Source organism: Phaseolus vulgaris, chromosome 2, assembly GCF_051622355.1.
Source record: "Phaseolus vulgaris cultivar YP4 chromosome 2, ASM5162235v1, whole genome shotgun sequence".
NCBI classification, from domain to species: domain Eukaryota; kingdom Viridiplantae; phylum Streptophyta; class Magnoliopsida; order Fabales; family Fabaceae; genus Phaseolus; species Phaseolus vulgaris.
This window is the reverse complement of record NC_143499.1, coordinates 4,851,327-4,871,784: the sequence shown is the minus strand read 5'-3', so window position 1 is coordinate 4,871,784 and position 20,458 is coordinate 4,851,327. Positions and strand designations below refer to the sequence as shown.

Here is a 20,458-nt window from a genome sequence, read left to right as displayed (position 1 = left end):
GAAATAATCCCAATACGTGACCCAATTTAACGTGTGGTTAAAGACCAACATAATGATGGTTGTTATCTTTTTTAACCTTTAACAAAAAAACAAAGTTGTTCATCTTTCCCTTATTCTTTACTCGTCTTTATACATAGTCTATACTATTATAATATGTATGCAAAAGTACTTCTGCTATATAAACAATGCACTTGGTGTTATTTTTGGTTTGAGGCATATGCTGCGTTCTATGGTCAAGCTACTGATATGCTTGGTAGATGCATGGCTGTATGTAGTGTTTCAGGAAGCAAATGCAGCAAGGTCTGGAGACCCTTTAGTTTTTGCTCTTCTTGGTTATGTTGTGCTGGTCACACCTAGCGGTTAGCATGTTTTCCCTAGTAGTCCTCCTTCATCACCAGGATTCTGGTTTGTGTTATGCTGGTGTTATGCAGATTCCGGTTTTGGGACTGAGTATCTTTAACTAGTTTTAAGTTTTTGAGTTAAGTGGTGTGCCGCTTAACTTTGATCTAACTGTTGAATGCTTAATTAGGAATTATTATGTATAAGGGTTGGAACACCCCTAAAGTGTTTCTTTTAAATTCTATTAATTCGTTGCTGATCAAAAAAAAAAATGTATGCAAAAGTACAAAAGAAAAATTCCATGGAAAACTGAAAAGAAAAACTTCCACCACTTCCTGTTATGTAGACTGGGTTTGCGTGGAAAGGAAAAACATAAAAAAAAAACGAAGTTAAAATATATTTTGCTTTCATAAAAAAATAAAAAATACTTGGCTTATAACCACAACACAACTGTATCCATGATAGAAATCAACCAACTTATTAAGGGTCAAGACGTTGTTAACTCTTTAACAGTTTTCCTTTATAATTTTTCATACACATAATTTCAGCCAAAATACCTATTACCCACATTAGCAACAAAATCCAGTAGTGCTAAATTAGCACCAGCAAAGCAAGTCCTCAACTAGATTTGATTAAATAATAAAAAATAACACTAGATTTGATGATATGGCAATGCTGATTTGCACTGCCCCATCAGTGGGGAAAAGAATGTTTGCTCAGCAAATGGATTTTGTAGCGCTACTAAACCAAAATTTACTCTCAACTTAATAATTAGTTTCAAATTAGAATGTAAAATCTGAAATCATCCCATTACGCTTTCATCATTTGGAAATTTATAAATTGAAGATAACCAGAGAGAAGTCAGAGGGATGAAAGCAATATATACCTCCATCATGGCCATAACACTATCTTTATTTGTTCGAAGAACTTGCATAACATTTTCGCAAGTTGAGCGAAAGTTTCCCTCAATACCACTAACTTCCATGGCTTTCACAAGCATTCTTGTCAAGCGAAATGGAACCTGAATTGGAACTTAAAAGATAAGATACAATAAAATATCTATAATCTCCACCATTCAAAGTTACAAATATTTAGTTCTTGAGTGCACCTTCTCTGGGAACTTCTCACGGTTCATTGATGCTTCAAAACAGTCTCCAAAATCTATGTGTAAAATCTTCCCACTGCAGCACATCACAAGTATTAGATGCAAGAAATTTTTTAACTAATGACAATATAGCTAACTTTCTTTATCAAACGCTACCTAAACCGATGTAACATAAGATTGCTTGGATGACGATCGCCTAAGCCAAGAAGGTATCCAACCTAGCAAAACCCAAGCACTAGTTTAGCTCATATTAAACAATAACAAGAGTAGAGAAGTATAACTGAGATTGGCAACTCATTCAGGATAGTAATGCCAAGATATCTTATGAAAATGTAATGAAAAGGCAAAAGTTGATGCTAGAAATTGGAATTTCCAATCTGATTACATTGGTTCCTAGAAATTAGATAGAAAATCCAAAGAAAAGCGTCCCAAAATTTTAGAACTGATATTTCAATGGTAGGAAACTCATGCAAAAACAAAATGATAGGTTGGAAAACACAAGAGTCTACTTAGACTCCTGAAGTTTTCATAGACTAAACTTGTAAACACGAAAGAGTTTACCTACCATAAAAATAATATTAAAAAAAATCTATTAATGACATATATGCATAACGTAATAGTCATAACAGTACAATAATTCAACATGTCAACTTCATAATAGACAAAAGTAGCCAATCAAAATAACAAAGTGTGATAGTACATTAGTGCTAAATAAGATTAAAATATATAAATGACCAAATAAAATATAAATTCATAAAAGCGTAAGTTCTAAAATTTAAAACAATTCAAAATTGAGCTAATTTCTTGACTTGATAGTTTAAAGAGTTTACTGATAGTGAACTGTTAAGGGTTTAAGAGTTAACTCAAGAGTTTGACAACCTTATTAACAACAATTGAGGATTTCACCATATACACACACACACACACACACACACACACACACACACACACACACACACACACACACATATATATGTACATATAAATCAATAATAGAGTAGAAAAAATATGTTCATAATAGTTGTTATGCCAGCTTAAAACATCAAGGAGATAGTAAAAGGTGATCAAGTGATGGTGAAAATTTTCAACAGCATACAAAGTGCATCTCCTAGTGGGATAAGGATTTTAATGTATATAAAGGTTTAGAAAAGCTACTTGAAGGGACTTCTTATAAGTGTTCTCAAAATATAATACAATCAGAAGTTCATAAGAATAAAAACTTCAAAGAAGCATATGTTCTGCATTTCACCTTGGACATGGCACTTGATGGATTATAGAGTATATAAAAAATGTGTCAGGAAGATACAAGATTACAGCTTATGCATATCACGAACATACCATGCTCATAACTGCCAAACTCCTCGTATAATTTGTCCTCCTCTCGAGCCATATCTCAGAAGTTCGACTCTTCAACCAAAGCACCTAGGAGTTGGAATGTTGTGAAACTTAGGGTAAGTATTATGATTTAGCAAACTTATAATATGTTAAATTTGCATAAACATCACACACCCTTGATAGGTCATTTCCTTCTGTATTGTTCAAAGCATGTTCAAACACCTCCACTTTAGCTATAAGAGGCAAATGATCATAATCAGGTGCAAAACTGAGCATGCATTTGTGTTCCTGATTCAAGGTTATCTGTACAAGAAGGATAAGACAATTCAAGCAACTTAAATCATGAAAAATAATCATATTTATGAGTTGACTATAATTACATTTATACCTAATTATTAGTAAGTGAAAGCAACAAGAACTATGGAGAGAAATGGATAGAAGAAAGGGGATTCTAACTGACCTTTCTGGCATCTCTATACTCCCGAATAAGATGATGCAGGGTATCACAATTTGGGACCCATTCTATTAAACCACTATTCGGAGACAAAGGGATTACAGCATATCGCTCGATAGACAGATCCTTCTCTGCTGTTTTGGGAGAATTCTCAAGCAGCGTGTTCACTAAACCGAAAAGCTAGCAAAAGTAATGGTAGACTGCTTATTAATTTTTCAAAATAAACAACTCAAGAAAAACTTTACATTATGTATACAAACAGCATATGCCCAAAGGCAACCAGTGGAATGGAAATACCTGCATGACTCGTTCATCCTGGCGTAAATCCTCATGACCCTTTAATAAGAAGGCATAATCTTCACCATCACTCCCAAGAATGGTTAACTTCCTTGGTCGCTGCTTAGATGTTATGACAACAAGTTGACGGGCAAATGATGCAATAGTAACCACCGGTGCATCTTAAAAAAGGATATGGAAGTATTAGTAGACTAAAGGATCGAATCCAATAAATGTAATCAATAGCAAATAATAGCCTATTAAAGGATCCAACACCCCACATAAATATCACAGATGGTATGGTGGCCTATTGCAAAAAGTCATGGCAGAAAAAATTACACATACACACTAAAAAAACAAAAATGACAAATATATTAAAAAAAGCATAATGACAAACTAATTTCATAACATTTATAAAAATCTCATTATTGTCATCACATAAAATCTTAAAATTAATTCATGAAAACTCTAATATTTCATTTAGTAATGTGAGGATGCATTGCTTTGGTTTTGGGTACTAGACATTATCCTATAAGTGGAAAGTAATTGGGAACAAAGTTTTATAAGTAAACATAAGAACAACGAACAAATACTTTGTTCTGTAATTTTGAAAAAAGAAAATAGCAGCAACTAGATGAAGAACATGTGAAAAGAGAAAGAAAAGAAAGAAAAAGGAGAAAAAATGTTGAGGAAGAAAGAAAAGAAAAAGGAAATAGAAGGAAACAAGAAGAAAAAACTGAAAATAAAAAACTTCGATTCAAGGTGTGGGTTGTCAAAGCTTATGTTGCTGCTGCGGTTCAGGCCACCGAAGTTACGGCCACAGATGACTCAAAGGAGACTTGACAACAGAAAGACTCATTCTCTAATGCTTTATCAGCCTAGGGTTCTTTCTCTGGGAAGAAGGTTTGTATTCATAATAGAGGGCTAACTCCAAGCTTTGGGTTATTTAAAAATGAGCCAAACCCAAAATCACGTTTCTGAAAAACAAACAAATAAAGAAAACCCCGATATTCCAACAAAGGTGAAAATGGTGGAAGATGCCATATCCTTCAGAATAGCAGATGGCAATGACTGGCAAAACTGCCACACCTTATGCCATAGCCGTCATTTGATAACAGTGAATCTAATCCAGCATCAGGGAAGTAATGAAACTAACTTACCAGCACGGTATGAACCAGGAACAGCAAGCTCCAAATTACGGCATTCTAGCAATTCCGGAGAAACAGACTACAAAGAAAATGCATGAATTTAAGGTCCATAACAACAAAACAAATTAAAGAGGGAACGAATAAGTGTTGCTCGTACCTCCAAGTCTAAAGTTGTAAGACTTTGAAGTTGCTTATCTATCTTTCTGAATACATGATAATAGATATCCCAAGCCTGATAAAGAAATTATTAGAAAACTAGCTTCACATAGAGAAAATGATAATTAATTGGTTAATTTCTTTAAAACCAATCATTTCTACATTATTTAAGGATGCATGATGTAGGAAAATACTCTTCTCTGGTATTCTCTTTATAGTGTATAAACTTGTATCTGGTTTTATTAGTTACAGTTGCATTTTTACACAGTTACAAACAACTACCATTGTTAGACAGTTACATTTAACTGTAGTCCTGACTTTTATCAGAAGGGTTATTAGTATGTGACTCATCGTCACCTTGTATTCTGCTAGTGTGCGCAGAAAACACTGTCATACAAGTAGTGATGCATCACTATTGCATTAGTAAAACAGCATCTTTGTCACCATTTTCAAACAAAACCTTGGCAGACTTCAATACTGATTGGGGATAAAAGAGGCAAGACCCAAGAATGGTGATACAATTTCTTAGAGCAAGTACACAATGGACATCTTGGACCAAATAGGATTGATGAGTGTCAAACCTATTGCACTCCTGTGGATACTAATGTCAAACTTCTGCCTAACCAAGGACAGCCACTTTCAGACCCACATGTACAAAAGATTGATTGGAAATTTAAACTACCAGTTGTTAGTCATCCAATCATCTTTGCAAGAGTTGGTAAGTCAATTTCTTAATTCTCACTGCAGAGGACATTGGGATGCAACAATCCACATATTGAAATAAATTTAAGAAGCTCCAGAAAAAAGATATCTTGTATGAAGACAAAAAAATTCATACTCAGTCCTGGAATTTCAAATGTAGTTTGGGTAGGCTCTCCTGCCATAAATCCCTTGTAAACAACATTCTTCATTATGTACCTCAGGCACACAGATCCCTCTACACGAATCTTCTAGTTCTCTCTCTCTCTCTCCAACAATAATGTGTCCAAATAATCCTCAGAACAAGTAATTTGCTATAATTTTACAAGTCAAAATTTTGATACCTGGGTCAGCTCGGCATCTTTCCCAGTTCTCTTATAATTCATACAACACTCATAAGCCTCTAGCAATTCCTGTCGATAGGCCTGAAGTAACAATAAAAAAAATCAAAGTGATATAACACCAAGGTTGAAAATTATGATAATACAAAACATTTTCCAAAATGAGCAATAACAACTTAAACAAACAAACAAAAGATTATAAGACACCTCAATAAATATTCTCTCCTTTATGGTGACATTGTTTTTCATTGCTCCTTCTTCAAGCATTTCATGCAATGGCTCCAACACCTTAAGCATCCCTTCAATATTATGCTCACCAAAATACAAACGGCTAGCTTCTTCCAGAGCTTCATGCCACAGTTCATGCCAAAGAATAGCAACTCTGATCAGTTCCTTTGATACAAGTTGTGCCTGATCCACTAGTACACCACTGTGCTGTCGAACTTTGTCTACAACTTCTTGAGCTGCAGCCTTGCGTAAGTTGCTTATTGATTTACAGGCCACAAGCAAAGGATACATGAGAGCCTACAGAAGAAATGAAACAATTTTGACATCCAAATCAATTGAAATGTGTTTTCATGACATTGACTTATGGCATTCTGAAGGACTAAAATTGCACATTGAGATACCCAAGAGACCCAATTGACAATCAAAACTTTAAGGATTAAAAATTCACATTTACAATATCTAAGTTATCCAACTAGCATAATTGAAACATGTGGGACAAAAAATGCTATTAAGAAGTGGACTTTAAGCCTAACTCAACCTCATAAAATTGACTTATAAGGTGAGGTTTGCACCCACTTATATACAATAAAATGTTATAATCTCTAGTTGATATCGGATCTCCAACAAATGCAATTAAACTTTCATACAAGGATGCCAACCAAAAACTAAAATTCATCTAATATATAAAACTCTAAAAAATATCTTCAGTTTTCAGAGGTGAATTCTACAAACTGATACCTCCAAAAAATTCACAAATGGAAACAAGTTTAAGTTCGACAAATAAGTCATAGATACCTGTGGATGATTTTGCCCAATCCGAACCAACAGTGATTGTATCAACTCTCTCACAGCATGGTTATTAGAGTGTATCCTGGCAATTATTTGAGGTAGAACTACTAGCCAAGTATTGATATTAACTAGGGAAAATCCTTTCTTTAGGGCCATTTGTACTTCTGCTGTAGCTCCATGGTTGAACCACAATGTCAGAAGTCGAAGAATATCCTGCACAGCCAATGCAACAGCAAGTTAAAGATTCTAAAGGAAAATACTAGCATATTCCACTTGGATTACAAGCAGCAAAGACATCCCAAAAGTTTAGTCAGAAAAAGTAGTTTGCAAAATTTAATTACCACACGCCAGCTATGTAGAAAGCAAATTTCTATTTTCTTTTCAAAGACTGTACAGAAACAATAAAGACTGTGTCTATCTTGAAAAAATAGATGATCAAGTCACAGGCACAACAAATTCTATCATGCAGCTAGAAGCATACTATGGAATGATGAGAAACATGTCAGAATCCAAAGGAACATGATGCTATTTTCATACTGATTGTGCTAAATAAACATTCTTCCAATGGAAATCAGGTCACAACCAATCATTCAGCATGAGCCTCAGCACACTGTCAGATTTTAAGCATCAACTACTCGCACTCAAGGTCTTCACAATTTTATGGGTAATAAATGAATTTTAAGAACAGAGATTACAACTAAGTCAAGAAAGCAATGCTGAAAATTAAAATAAAGAATCAAACATGAGAATATAAGATGTGTATGTGTATCACACTTCCCCCCGAGTCAGTTCATACAATAATTCCTGAACCCAAATTTTCTTCATCATTACCAGTATTTTGTCCAAATTAATAGATACATGTGTGGATGGTTTCATATTTAACAGAAATTGTAGCTTACCTGTAAACTATCATCAACACCTTTGGAATTTGCTGCACATGCTATAGAATGAAAGTATCCAGTTACAGCTGCCACAACAAATTGTGCTGCAACATCGGGGAAACCTCTTAAAGTGTAATGAGACATCACTGCTGTGTTGAATAATGCCCATTTATGCCAAGCTTTCCCCCATTTATTTGCATACTGAGTAGCTTTTGTGAATGCATTAAGTATATCTACATAATTGAAACTAAATTTAGAAAAAAAATAATCAACACCATTCTATTTCTATGTTAAAAGTTAAAACTATGACAACTACGAACCTTTTATGGATTCATCAACCAGCCCAGGAGAAAGTGACCACTGCCAGGAGCCAACATTTAGATATACACGAGCAAGGAGAGGAACACTAGGATTCAAACCACTTGTGAAGCTTGATGGTGTAACTGGTTGAATGATGGGTACACTTGAAAGTTCCATAGCCAAATTCTAGACCACGTAAATCAGATGATCAGTGAAAAATATTTAATTTCAGATAAGCTATCTCTGTTCAATAGAATATAATACCTGAAGCCTAATAAATGCTTCTCTGCGCTTTGAATCCTCTCCAAGAGACCACTGATACTTCAAGTATGCGAGCATTACTTGAGGATGGCCATGGTATCGTACATTTTCAGGAGACTTTTCAGGGTCATACTGATAGAATGAACAACAACTTCAGTTGGGTACTCAAAAATACGGAGTAACACATAGCAAACTACTTAGATCAGGTACGCAGCACAAACCTGTAGAAGTTTAACTAAAGTAGATTTTGCCTGGCTAATCCGCCCACTTTTTCTGCAAAGAGAGGCGAATTTGAGCCAGGTTTCAACATCTTCCACAGGAGACAGCACAAGTGCTCTAACAGCCAAAAGTCCCTGCCAAACCTGCAAACAAGCACAATAAAGTTAGAGTACGAAAAACCAATCCTAATTACGCAAAATGTTAATTCCAAGGATAATCTTAAGTTGGGATTGCAAGAGCTCATCATAAACTCTTGTTACTAGACTTAAACTGAATATTCAATATTGAACCCAAAAGTTGTCAATCACGAAAAATAGTTGCAATATCACAGTGGACCTTAGTATATCAGCCCTTTACACTCCAGAATTCCTATAACTTCACATTTCAGATTTAAATCGCTATAATGGTATATACTGCTGCAAATCTTCAAAAATTGAACGTTTTTAAATGAAATGTCTGTTTCAAAGCTTATTCCTCTCTTAAAATCAGGTCATCTCTGTTTTGCAATCTCTTAAACCCAAAAAATCTCTATTTATTCCACACTTAAACCAACCCATTTCCACTGATTGAGGGAGTTATCCACAGCATGGCATAGACCAATTGTTAGGGCTAGCAACTTTTATTCTTTCTAAAAAAGATCATCAGAGTAGAAATACAATCAAAGTCGTAGGGATGTTGCAGCAAGTTCCCATAAGGTTACATCAGTTTCAGAAAGCTTCTAGCTGCCGAATGCCCATGCCTTTTTCATATCAACTTGTTCTGTGCTTAGACTCGGTACTACCTGTTTCTTAGTATCTTATAAATTAATTGCATTGAATCTGCTACCTTCAATGCAATGCCCACTCTGCAATCAGCTATACCATTATTGTGCTTACTTGGGATGGCCAAGATTAACTAGTCTTAACACAAAATAGAACATCCATGGTAAAGAATATTAAATAAAACCATGACAAATAAATGGTCTGTTAACGTGTATTAGTAGAATTGCACACAACCACTGTAGTGCCAAGCACGTGGATTTGATTGTTATAATCAAAAGCTAACAATGGTTCAGAATCAAAGTACGGTAGCTTAACAATAATTAACTATTAAAAATATTTTATGTCCCAAACTTCTCTGCCACTTACAATGAACTGAAAATTAGTATGTACTATTTCAAAATAGTTTCCCTTTTTCCTCGCACCTCTTTCTGTACCATTACATTAAAACTGTGGATATACAAGGTCATATCAATCAAGACCACTCGTGACAGGTTGAGATACAAATCTAGTAATCGTTAGGGCTTTGGTACAAATAAGGATTATGGCCTGGGCACAAAAAATCGGGTCTTTTTAGAAATGAATCAAAAAGTATGCATCCAGTTAAAACACCCTAATTACATTCCTCTGAAAGTTAATTCATAAAATAATGACAATATTTAAGCATAAATATACATTTTATGTAGAAATAACCATTCTACCTCAACATTGCTTTTGGCTCCCTGTATACGCTGAGTCCACATATTGCGAATGAGAGCCCGTCGCTCATCTGACACTCGGTCTCCAGTAGGGAGTGTACGGTAATCAATCACCTGATAGAAGAGAAAATCTTCCCAATTTATATTCATAACAATAACATTGGGTAAAGGACAGGAACTGAAAGTAATACTTCTGAATATATTAGAGCTTAACCTCTTCCAGTTCTGATAGTTGCTGCACACGAACCATATTACTGTAGGCACGCTCATAACTCTCCAAAACCTGGAAATGAAAATAATTATATAACAAACTTCTTTGAAAGCAAATGAACTAAAAGCAACATAACAACTATGAGTATTAATATTTTCGTTCATGCACATTCTGATGCACCTTTTTCAAATCGAGTGATCTAAGTCTACTTGATTGGACACTTGGGACTACACATACTTATTGGTTTTCTTCTCAGTTTTTCATTTTAAAAGCTTTTTTAAAATATTTCCCTGAAACTCAAGAATCAATTTCTCATAAAAAACAAATAAGTTTTGGAATTTGTTTCCAAAACAAGTGATTAGAAACCAAAACACAGAAACTCTTGGAGATTTTTCTCATCCTCTTCTTTTGTTTTGCGGGCTTGCCTCAAAGGCGTAGGTCATCTAGAGTGGTATTTGACAGAGATGATGCCAGATACAATAAAAACTAAAAAAATAACAATGCCCAAGAATAAAATCAGTAAGAAAAATTTATAAAGCAAACTCACCAGAGCAGCAAGCTCAGTTGCCAGACATTTTCTAGCTCTTTCTACATACTCACGTGCATCATCATACTGCCAACAGATTGCAATCACAACAATTAAAATAGAAAACATTAAAACCTGGTTGATATTTCAAGCAATAAATACCTTTCCTCTTCGAACTAATAGAACAGCCCTGAAGAAAGTACCACTACTACTCCCATCACTACTGGAAGCAGTATTCCCCAAACCTCGAAGTTTTGTTTCATCACCGTCATCTAACCGAGACACATATTCTGCCATTTGATCCCATTCTCCCATGTTCCAAGCAGCACTTGCAGCCTAAAAAAACATTAACACTAAGCCTGTGGAGGAAAAATATCCATCACATGTGACATGAGTATAAAACCAACCATTGATGCCATTTCAAGACGAGCAGCTGGCTCAGCTGGGGTCCAAAATTCTTTACATAGGATATTCAACTCATCCCATTGGGCCAATGCAGCAAGGCATCTCATTTTACCTGAAAAGCAAGTTCCAAGATCAATCATATCTTAAGACAGAAAAAATCCTAAAAAGGTTAAACTCCAAACTGGCAATAAGTAGTAGGAAGTTTCAAACTTCAAAGAACAGAAATATTCTTCAATTAAGTAGCTACCGTTACTGTAATATAAATATAATGGAAAGAGAACAATAGAATGCAAGACAAGATGGCATCCAAGTTAAAATGAAGGTAAAGTCATCAGTACAGACCTAAAGTGGCATCCAAGACAAGATGTGGACTTGTTGCTTGAGAAGCCTTTGCAGTATAAGCCTTGAGAGCGTCATCCCATCGCTGCAGTTTCTCATACCTAATGGAAATCTACTTTCAATCTCTACCTTTCCACAGATAAAAACTCTAATTGTATAAGAAAACAAAGGGATGGTGAACTTAAAAATTAAATGTAAAACAGTACCATGACTCCTTAAGCTGGAAATCTAGATGCTGTTGGGCATAGGTAAGTATTCCAACTGCAGCCTACAGAAAGAAAATGTTTTATTAAAATGCAGAGATATCAGAAAACAAAGTTAAGACTATGAAAACAGCAGCAAAATGATAAACTTCGTGAAAAAATATCCATTTCTATTCAACTGAACCTCATGTTGGTGTAATTGGTTGTTTATATGAATAAGAGCTTCAACTACAGCAACTGGGTTAGCATCCATCTTCTTGGAACGTGCTCCTTCAAATTCCATTTCTTTATAGTGCAAGGCTTTTGCAAATGCACGACACTGTTTACCATAGCAAAGCAACAACACATGAAAGGTATAAGGCAAAGTCAAAGAAATAATCCAATATAACAGTAAAGAAGTTCTTTAAAAGAGCACCATCCAATGAACAAAGACAAGAATGAATAAAAATTAAAAGAAAAAAAGACAAGGACCTTCTCAGCAAGAGCACCAAGAAGGCGTATGTCAATAGGAAGAGGTTTCTCATCATGCTCCATGAACTCAGCCTGCAGTTTCAGTCAACAAAAACATGAGAGGAAATAAAAAAAGTAGCAAAATGTCATAATTTCAACCATCTCCTTGCATCTTTAAAATCAATAAAAAAATATGAATTAACTCCAACCCTTTACTTGGTTTTCAGAGGAGCCAGACATTATAGAAAATATTTCACACACAATTTTCTCTCTATATAAAATTTCAAAATTTTCTTTGCTCTTATCACAACAAACACTTTAAGAATAAATTTAAGAAATTATAAGTGATAATTTTTCATTAGGAAAGAAAGGATTTATTACAACAAAAGTATAAAAGTGTCATATAAATGCTCTCTTTCTCAATAAAAGCCTCCTACTATAACAAATCTGTATATACTTGATAGGGGGGAATCAATAATGGGGGAGATATGATTAGAATTTTGAAGCCAAAAGCCACAAATATCTGCACCCATAGAAGTAGGCCATCAGGTGAACTTTTTAAGTTAGTTGCTGTCCAAAGGCATTACAGTTACTGTTAGGTTCCTTTTTCCTGGAATATGATAACTAGGAAAAGTTAACACCCAGACAAGGAAAAGAAATTTTGAATATGCATCTTTATTACTGAAAGAAAGTAAAGAATCATTCAAAACCAAGTAATTAAACTTTCTTGACCCCACAACAGTCTCATGCTTCCATCCCATTCAGACCCTGCATCCTTCCCATCTTCCTCTATGGACTTATCTTTTCTGTGTTGCTGGGGGCATCAATTTTCTAGTGGCGTGGGCCAAGTCACGATCAATCCAACTTTTTCTACTTGATTCAATTGTGACTTGGCCTATTTGGCCTACACCAATGAACAATCGATCACCTTGCAACAATCTCCCCGTAGAAATTGTCCTGCTAAAAATAGAAACTCTTCGCTTGTGACTTGGCCTGCCTGGCCTACGCCTCAGGATAATTGATGCAACCTGCTACAATTGTCCCCTCAACAATTATCCATAGGAATCAAATTATTAACCTTGGCTTTGATATCAATTGTTGGATTTAGTGCTTACCACTAGACCAAAAACTATAGCTTATACAAAACACTAGATGATTCATAATACAGAGCATGTACAAATTTACATTCAATATTTGTTATCATCAAAACAACTTGTTGAAATATGGATGTAAATATTGCACATTTACTGTACAATAAATATAGATTTGTTTGTTAAAAATACCTAAAGTTAAGGGACTGGGATTAGGGGTTTGTTTGGTAGATTTGCTACTAATTTAGACTCTTTATGTTTGGAGATTTATTTCCTTTATATCAGTAGATTTATTTCCTTTTATTAGGATTTCGTTTTTCTTTTAAATATCAATGCATTGTTTCATTTTGAAATCAAGAAAAATAATTCCATAATTATCGCTTACTGCCAACACATTTTTTCACACATCCTATAAGAATGGTCTAGTGGTCCTAGACAAGTTACACCATCTAATCTCAACATTTTGTTCTCTGAATTGTCTCCCTCAACAAAGTGATATTTTCTGTTTTTCATCTGCGGCAACAATTCTTGTCTGTTTTTAAATCCTCAAGTTTCATGCCATTCTCATTGACTCTTTATGTGTGTTATGTAATAATCTTCTCCAAATTTCCAACCCTATTCTCCACTTTTTTGCATCCGGCAGGTTGAACCAATTGTTAGGTTCCTTTTTCACGGAATATTGATATTAGCATAAAACCGGATCATGGGGTGAGGTTTGCACCCACTTATATATAATGAAATGTCCTTATCTCTAGTCGATGTGGGATCTCCAACAGTTCCTATTGGGAAAAACTGACACCAAGACAAGGAAAAGAAACTCTGAATATGCTTCTCTATTTCTGAAAGAAAGTATGAATCACCCTAGCACCAAGGTATATCGAGTATACCTCCAAAGGAGCTTTCTCCTTTTTACACTGGAAAATGACCAGTAAACTGAAAATTCAAAAAACTTCCGTATATTAGAAAGAAAAGGACACATTTACAAGCAGATAACAGAACTAACTAACAACCTGTTACAATTTTAACCCTTTCCTTTTCCTATAATAAACCTGCAGACCGTTTTCATCTTTGGCATTTTGTAACAACACGAATCTAATAATCAATAATCTTTAGGAAACATATATAATTGAGATCTAAAAGTTCACATTCACAGATTGTATAAACACACTGAGATGAGAAGCCATACCAAATTAAGAAGTGTTGCCAAAATTTCTGGAGGAATATTTGGAGATGAAAATGCCATCTCCAGATTCCGAACTAGCTGTTTCTGGCTAGTCTCATTCAGCTGTGCCCAACAACTGACAAATCCAGCTGCAAACAACTCTCGCCCAACAAAAGGCTGTAAAATTCAGAGACAGATGAAAATCAGATAGGAAAATACTAATGCCACAACGAATAATGTCAAGAATAGTGAATGAAACCTGCAATTGTGCAAGCCTGGCACAGGTTCGTAATGCTGGAGAAGGAGACTCCTTCAGAAGTTGAATACTAAAATGCCTCATCCATTCTGCCCAATCTTCCTTTGTACTTCGCTGAGAAGCCTCTCCAGCTGTCCGTAATCGACCATCATTCACCTGCATGAATGTTTTTGTGAGTGTAACTCCTACTTTGTATATCAGTGAGTTAGCTATAGTTAGTTATCTCTGGTTAGGCATCCGTTGTTAGTTGGTGACTGCTTTAGCTAGACAGTTACAAGTAACTTGTAACTGAACTAACTATAAATAGAGATCTCTGTAAACGTACTGGTGTGCAATCAATATTCATTCAATTCATAATATACAAAGTGTTCTTTCACTCAACAGTTTTCAAGCCAGCAATACAAAAAATGAAAACTAGAGAGCTGAGATAAAGTATTATTAAACTCTTTATGGTCATAATGTTGAGGCTCGGTACAAATTTGATTTCAGCAAAATCCGACCCATATATTGTTAATTCATCAGCATCAGGAGTATTATTGACAATATTGGTCAATTTCAATTCTGATAAGTATGACCCAAATGAAAGTTAATCTGAACAAAACATATGACTCGATTTGTTTGTTCTATAGTTACCCACAATCTTTATATCACTCAGTTTTCCTTTTATTTCTTTGTTTATCTGTCTTACAAGTTACACCTACTTAGTTAATTTTCATTGTAACTAATTGTTTCTTTATTCTGTTTACTGTTCTTTTTTAAGCACCTAACCTTCTTTGGGGTTTTCATATACCATCTCTTCCTCTCATTTTATGTCACACACCTCAATATTTGTTCCAACAAAGACTTAGAAAAACGCTTTGCAGATTATGTAAATGTCTTACTAAACATGGCAATACGTAACACAAACACTCATATCATTAATCTTTGGTGGTTTGGGAGTTCGCGCGATTGGACTTTTTGCATTTGAAAAAACTGCTAAATTATCTCCATGGATTGAAGATGTGTTTTGTGTGAACATTAAAATTATTGTAGATATATTACATAAGCTTTGAAAATCATCAGTTTATGATATATACCTTCTTTTTACAGAAGCCACTAGTTTTACCTTTAGAAATACACTACGTCTTGATGAATATTTCCTTATAAAAAATCTTACATAATTATCTCAAATTTTTTAAACAAATAAAATCTCAACCTAGTAGAAGAGATATTCTTGTGTGGCTGATTTCCGTTCTTGAATTTTTTTTCAATTTGAATAAATATGTAAATTATTACGCTCAATGATCACCAGATCACTTCATGCTATCCTAACATACAATCAACAGGGGATTAGCAATTCAGCATTCAAACTTTCTTTGGTGAATTTAAACATTATCTCATAAGTCACTTAAAGCATGATTAGTAATCAATAGCTCTTAGAAAGTGTTAAGTTTAACTATCTCACAAAATTAGCTTATGAAATGAGGTTTGTAGCGACTTATACACCATAATTTGATCATAACTTTAGTTGATATGGGATTTTCAACACATCTTCTTAAGTCGAGGATTGGACATCTCGAAAATGGGAATAAATATTTATAGGTGATCCAATAGTAGGTGGCACAATATGCCTAACAAATCCCATTTGCATAGACTCTAATATTATTTTTAAAAGTGAACTTTAAGTCTATCTTAATCTTACAAAATTTGCATGTAAAGTGAAGTTCGCACCCGCTTATATATTATAATATAGTCATGTCTCTAATTAATGAGGGATCTCCAACCATAGTTATAGTTCCTAGAAAGTCCAAAAAACTTTAAAACACATCACAAGAGGGTACCTGGTGGCCTCTGAGTTTGTGAGCATCAGATCCATCTTCATAAGGATCAATCTCCACATCATCTAAAGGATCACTAATGACCTCAGCGGGAAGCCTTCTGTTCAGTCTTTGTGAAGCTGTGATCCCTAGAATAAGTGGCTCCCGTCTCTGTAAACGTCCTTCAATTTCCTCAAATTCCTTGTGCTGCAATATTATTTTACATTTAGAAAATTTGTGAGACAAAATGCTTAATCTCACACAAACCCAACAAGAAAGAAACGAAAAAAATAAAGATGGAAAAATTCAAGACCCGCAGGCGATATTTCTGTAGAAGTTTGTGAATTGATGGAATAAAAATTGTGAAATCCTCGCCAAGTGCATGGGCCAAACAACAAAGTGCATCAACAGCATCCTTTCGAAGCTCGTCATTTTTCCTGTAAAATGTAAGTTCAATAAATAGAGATCAGCAGATTAGGTGATAAAATGAATTAAAAGGAGAAATGAGCAAATCAAATTATTCAAGAACTAGAATAGTCTTCTAGTTGTTATAATGGAAAGTATCAATCACATAAGAAGAGAATCAAGGGATGACAGCTTTTTATCAACCACGATTATAAGCAGGTGATAAAAATAAAATCAAAGGAAGAAACAAGAGAATAATATCAAAATTCTCAACATTTAGCATTCAATAACAAGCTGTCAACCCTAAGACAGATTGCATGACTAATACGGGATTCTCAAATGACCCTAAACCTCCAGCAACAAGCAACCTGAATTTAGAACTCAAAGAAACCTGTCAATAATCATTTATCACTTCGACAAACAAATAATCAAATTAACTTTCACAATTACATCAAAAGAATGAGTGGTTGGGGCAGCAACCTGATACATACAAATATATTTTGAAATTTCAGAATTTGCACACTCACCCATCCAATACTAACTTCAAGTGATGCACAAGAGAGGATATATGACCAGTGACCTGATGATCAAATAAAACACTAGAACAATCACAGACCAAACAAAGAGAATAAAAACATTGAATTATCTAGTATAAATGTCTATTTTAAAAAATTGAGGGTGAATAGAAGCAAGCACAGAATCTAACCTGCACACGAGGAATCAAGCTTGTCAATGTTTTGATTGCAGCACGTCTTATGTCCACTGAGGCATCCACTTTAAACAATCTTATTAGAGCAGGAAGAAGCAGATGCATATGTTCATCCAAAGTACCTGCACAACCAAAAACAAAATTTTCAAGGTTTGCCATTCCTGGCCATGACAATTACTCGTCACAATTTTCATTATGCACAGTAATTTAATATGATATTACCTCACAAAATTAAATGTATAAAATCTGTTTTTAGTAGTAGTGTCACCCACAATTTTCAAGTCTATTTCAAACATTTGCAAGTCACATCACATGCACCCATAGTAGTCAATAGTACACTATAACAAAGGAGCAGGGAAGAGCTATTAAGCATGCTACAGGATTCAAAAAGTGGAGCAGTTTTCAATTGTGGCCATTATGGCTTTTCACACACTATCGCAGCACTATCATGATATAGACTTCATAATCCATTTTGACCCCTTAAACAGGACTGTTTAAGGGTTTGACGGGTAAAAGTGCACTTCTCCCCAACTATTAATGCATGTTTAGCTTCAGAAACATAATAGTATTTGAAAACTCTTCCTTGAGCATAAAAAATACAACTACCTTTGTTTTGACCTATGATGTCACAGTTTGCAGGATTATTTTGTTTCCCGGTTCACATTCTGCTAATTTTCATCTTATGTTCTTTTACTATTAATTTCATCAGCATCTTTCCTTTTTTACTTCATTACTATGTTCTTATTGATCGTGATTGTGTGTAAATTTATAACTTATTACTCAACATGATTTTCTTTAATTTTGGTTCTTTTGGTTTTGAGTATTTAAATGTGCAGTATAAATAATTTAGTTAATTCTATAGCATTTAAGACAGTAATCATCCCACTGTAGCATTGACAGAGATGGCTGCTATGCACTGGTGTCTGAGATCAATAAATGTTCACGCACCATTCTATCAATAATTGAAACCAAAATACCTTACTAGTTTAGGAAGTTGATTACATTAAACGGAAGCAGAAAAAGGGTAAGTTGCAGATGAAAATAAGTTGAGGGAGTCTTCTGGTTAATCAATTGCATAAAAAGAAAACTAGAACCACACTCTCTTGAGCACACTACAATTGACTCAGATTTAATGGAAATGACAAAATTATGGGTCCCACTTTTTATTTAATGAATCTCACTCATAATTTTAAATGTCAAATAAAGTGACATTTTAGATTTTCAATATTTTAGCAGATAGTAAAGAGTGTGTTTGGAGGAGTATTTTGTGAGTATGCCCCTTGACTTGAATAAAAATACACTCAATATTCTACAGGAAAGGTTACTTACCACCAAACACTTCTAGAGTGTGAAGGATATCAAGAACATAAGTATAGTCATTGCAGCGTTCTGCGTCACTAAGGACCTGAATACAACCTGGCAGAATAACGGGAAGATATGTTCTAAATTCATCATTGAGAGCCAGGCAAAGCTGTTCCACCAGGTGAAGAACCTGCAACATCAAAGAAAACAACAAATAATAATCATAAACCACAAAAACATATCCCTAGGCTATTTTAACTAAACCGGGGACAAGTAACACTAACAGGATAGCCAAGAGCAGGACGAGCAGGTGCTGGAAGAGTGAATGCTGACCAAAACTCAGATATTAAAGATAGCAAATCTTGCAAATATTTCCGAATGTGCTGCACAACCACATATCATACTTGAGCTTGTAAACAAAGTAGAATAATAATCATAAAAAAAAATGGATATTTTAAAGACAGTCAAATCTACCTGGCGCACAATAGACACCAGAGTTCCAAGCTTCCAAGTTATAAAGTCCTTTAAACTATCTTCACATGTGCGAACAGTATGAAAAAGATCAGGCAAAACCTACAAGGAAGGGGCAAAAGCCATAAAACAAAAAAAAATGGATACAAATTCAAATGCAATAAATCAGTGTACTTAAGGCATCAAGTCAGATATAAAATAACACTAAAGAATAGGAACGTAAGGTCCATTACAAATGGAAGGCTAAGAGCTAACCTTTGGCAAGTACGGAACGCAGCCAAGTCCCATCGACTGACCTCAACAAAATAAATAAAAAATTGGCAATGAATATCAGTACATGGAACTAATTCAACAATATCCAACTAATGAAACAGAAAACATAATATTATTCAGCAGTGAAAGGCCCAAAGTGATACACAAAAAATCTTGAACATGTAATCACTGCTATGAAAGTGCATTGTGGTGTAGTGAAAATGTCTATTGTCGACATAAAAAAGAGAATATAGTAGTACTACTTGCTTGTGATCTAAGATGGCTTCTTAGGCAGTAATGGAAATGGGGTGATGGGCTCTCCATCCATTATCAGACAGTTAGATTAAAAATTAATATCATGAAATTTTTTACTAACTAATGAGAATTCAGAAAGATAATAATATCACTAGTGTATCAAACATTTGTTCAAGTTTTCATCAAAGAAGGCTCAAGCTTCAGGCTCCTCAAAATTTCAGGACCACAACCACCCCTAGTAACTTCACCAAAATACGTGAATTGTTATGAAGTACAGGAGCAGAGAGATAAACTAAACAGAACAAATATCACTACCCTTTCTTCTCTTTTCCACTTCTTAAAAGATGTATACCAGAGAATACAATTTAGGAGGATCCTAGATACTTCTTAAACAATGCCACACAAAAAACAAGAGGAAAGAAAGAAAAAAAAGAAAGCCCTATACATGCATCTTTTATGCTGCATACCTTGAATATGAACATAAGAGATCCAACCACCTTTAAGTGATAACTAGCAAGTGATGGATCCCTCAATATTCGCATGAGAGAATTAATTGCAACCTGAAATCATAAAAAAGAAATTACAAATACCCAAACAAGTGGGAAAAATCAGAACATTATTAACAAGAATGTTCATAA

At 34.6% G+C, this 20,458-nt stretch overlaps 1 protein-coding gene across 2 annotated transcripts in view; it reads right to left on the bottom strand.

Annotated features, from left to right (window-relative positions):
- Window positions 1-20,458, bottom strand: part of TOR (target of rapamycin) — a 30,499-nt gene that overhangs the window by 622 nt on the left and 9,419 nt on the right. Inside the window, exons 18-53 of one of the 2 annotated variants that reach the window (XM_090298146.1) lie at window positions 20,288-20,380; window positions 19,569-19,604; window positions 19,317-19,415; window positions 19,127-19,225; window positions 18,870-19,032; window positions 17,538-17,662; window positions 17,359-17,411; window positions 16,740-16,863; window positions 16,451-16,633; window positions 14,634-14,786; window positions 14,399-14,551; window positions 12,143-12,214; window positions 11,856-11,990; window positions 11,675-11,736; window positions 11,472-11,569; window positions 11,132-11,241; window positions 10,887-11,060; window positions 10,746-10,811; window positions 10,202-10,270; window positions 9,991-10,101; window positions 8,534-8,674; window positions 8,316-8,444; window positions 8,072-8,237; window positions 7,770-7,984; window positions 6,877-7,083; window positions 6,061-6,378; window positions 5,857-5,937; window positions 4,815-4,889; window positions 4,670-4,736; window positions 3,531-3,691; window positions 3,240-3,413; window positions 2,954-3,082; window positions 2,783-2,866; window positions 1,601-1,662; window positions 1,448-1,520; window positions 1,226-1,360 (exon numbers count right to left, since the gene is read on the bottom strand). In XM_090298146.1, coding sequence (XP_090154272.1) covers window positions 1,226-1,360; window positions 1,448-1,520; window positions 1,601-1,662; window positions 2,783-2,866; window positions 2,954-3,082; window positions 3,240-3,413; window positions 3,531-3,691; window positions 4,670-4,736; window positions 4,815-4,889; window positions 5,857-5,937; window positions 6,061-6,378; window positions 6,877-7,083; window positions 7,770-7,984; window positions 8,072-8,237; window positions 8,316-8,444; window positions 8,534-8,674; window positions 9,991-10,101; window positions 10,202-10,270; window positions 10,746-10,811; window positions 10,887-11,060; window positions 11,132-11,241; window positions 11,472-11,569; window positions 11,675-11,736; window positions 11,856-11,990; window positions 12,143-12,214; window positions 14,399-14,551; window positions 14,634-14,786; window positions 16,451-16,633; window positions 16,740-16,863; window positions 17,359-17,411; window positions 17,538-17,662; window positions 18,870-19,032; window positions 19,127-19,225; window positions 19,317-19,415; window positions 19,569-19,604; window positions 20,288-20,380 — 4,395 coding nt within the window. Of the gene's footprint in view, window positions 1-1,225; window positions 1,361-1,447; window positions 1,521-1,600; window positions 1,663-2,782; window positions 2,867-2,953; window positions 3,083-3,239; window positions 3,414-3,530; window positions 3,692-4,669; window positions 4,737-4,814; window positions 4,890-5,856; window positions 5,938-6,060; window positions 6,379-6,876; window positions 7,084-7,769; window positions 7,985-8,071; window positions 8,238-8,315; window positions 8,445-8,533; window positions 8,675-9,990; window positions 10,102-10,201; window positions 10,271-10,745; window positions 10,812-10,886; window positions 11,061-11,131; window positions 11,242-11,471; window positions 11,570-11,674; window positions 11,737-11,855; window positions 11,991-12,142; window positions 12,215-14,398; window positions 14,552-14,633; window positions 14,787-16,450; window positions 16,634-16,739; window positions 16,864-17,358; window positions 17,412-17,537; window positions 17,663-18,869; window positions 19,033-19,126; window positions 19,226-19,316; window positions 19,416-19,568; window positions 19,610-20,287; window positions 20,381-20,458 lie in introns of those variants that run through there. The other variant, XM_090298147.1, reaches the window with a different exon arrangement.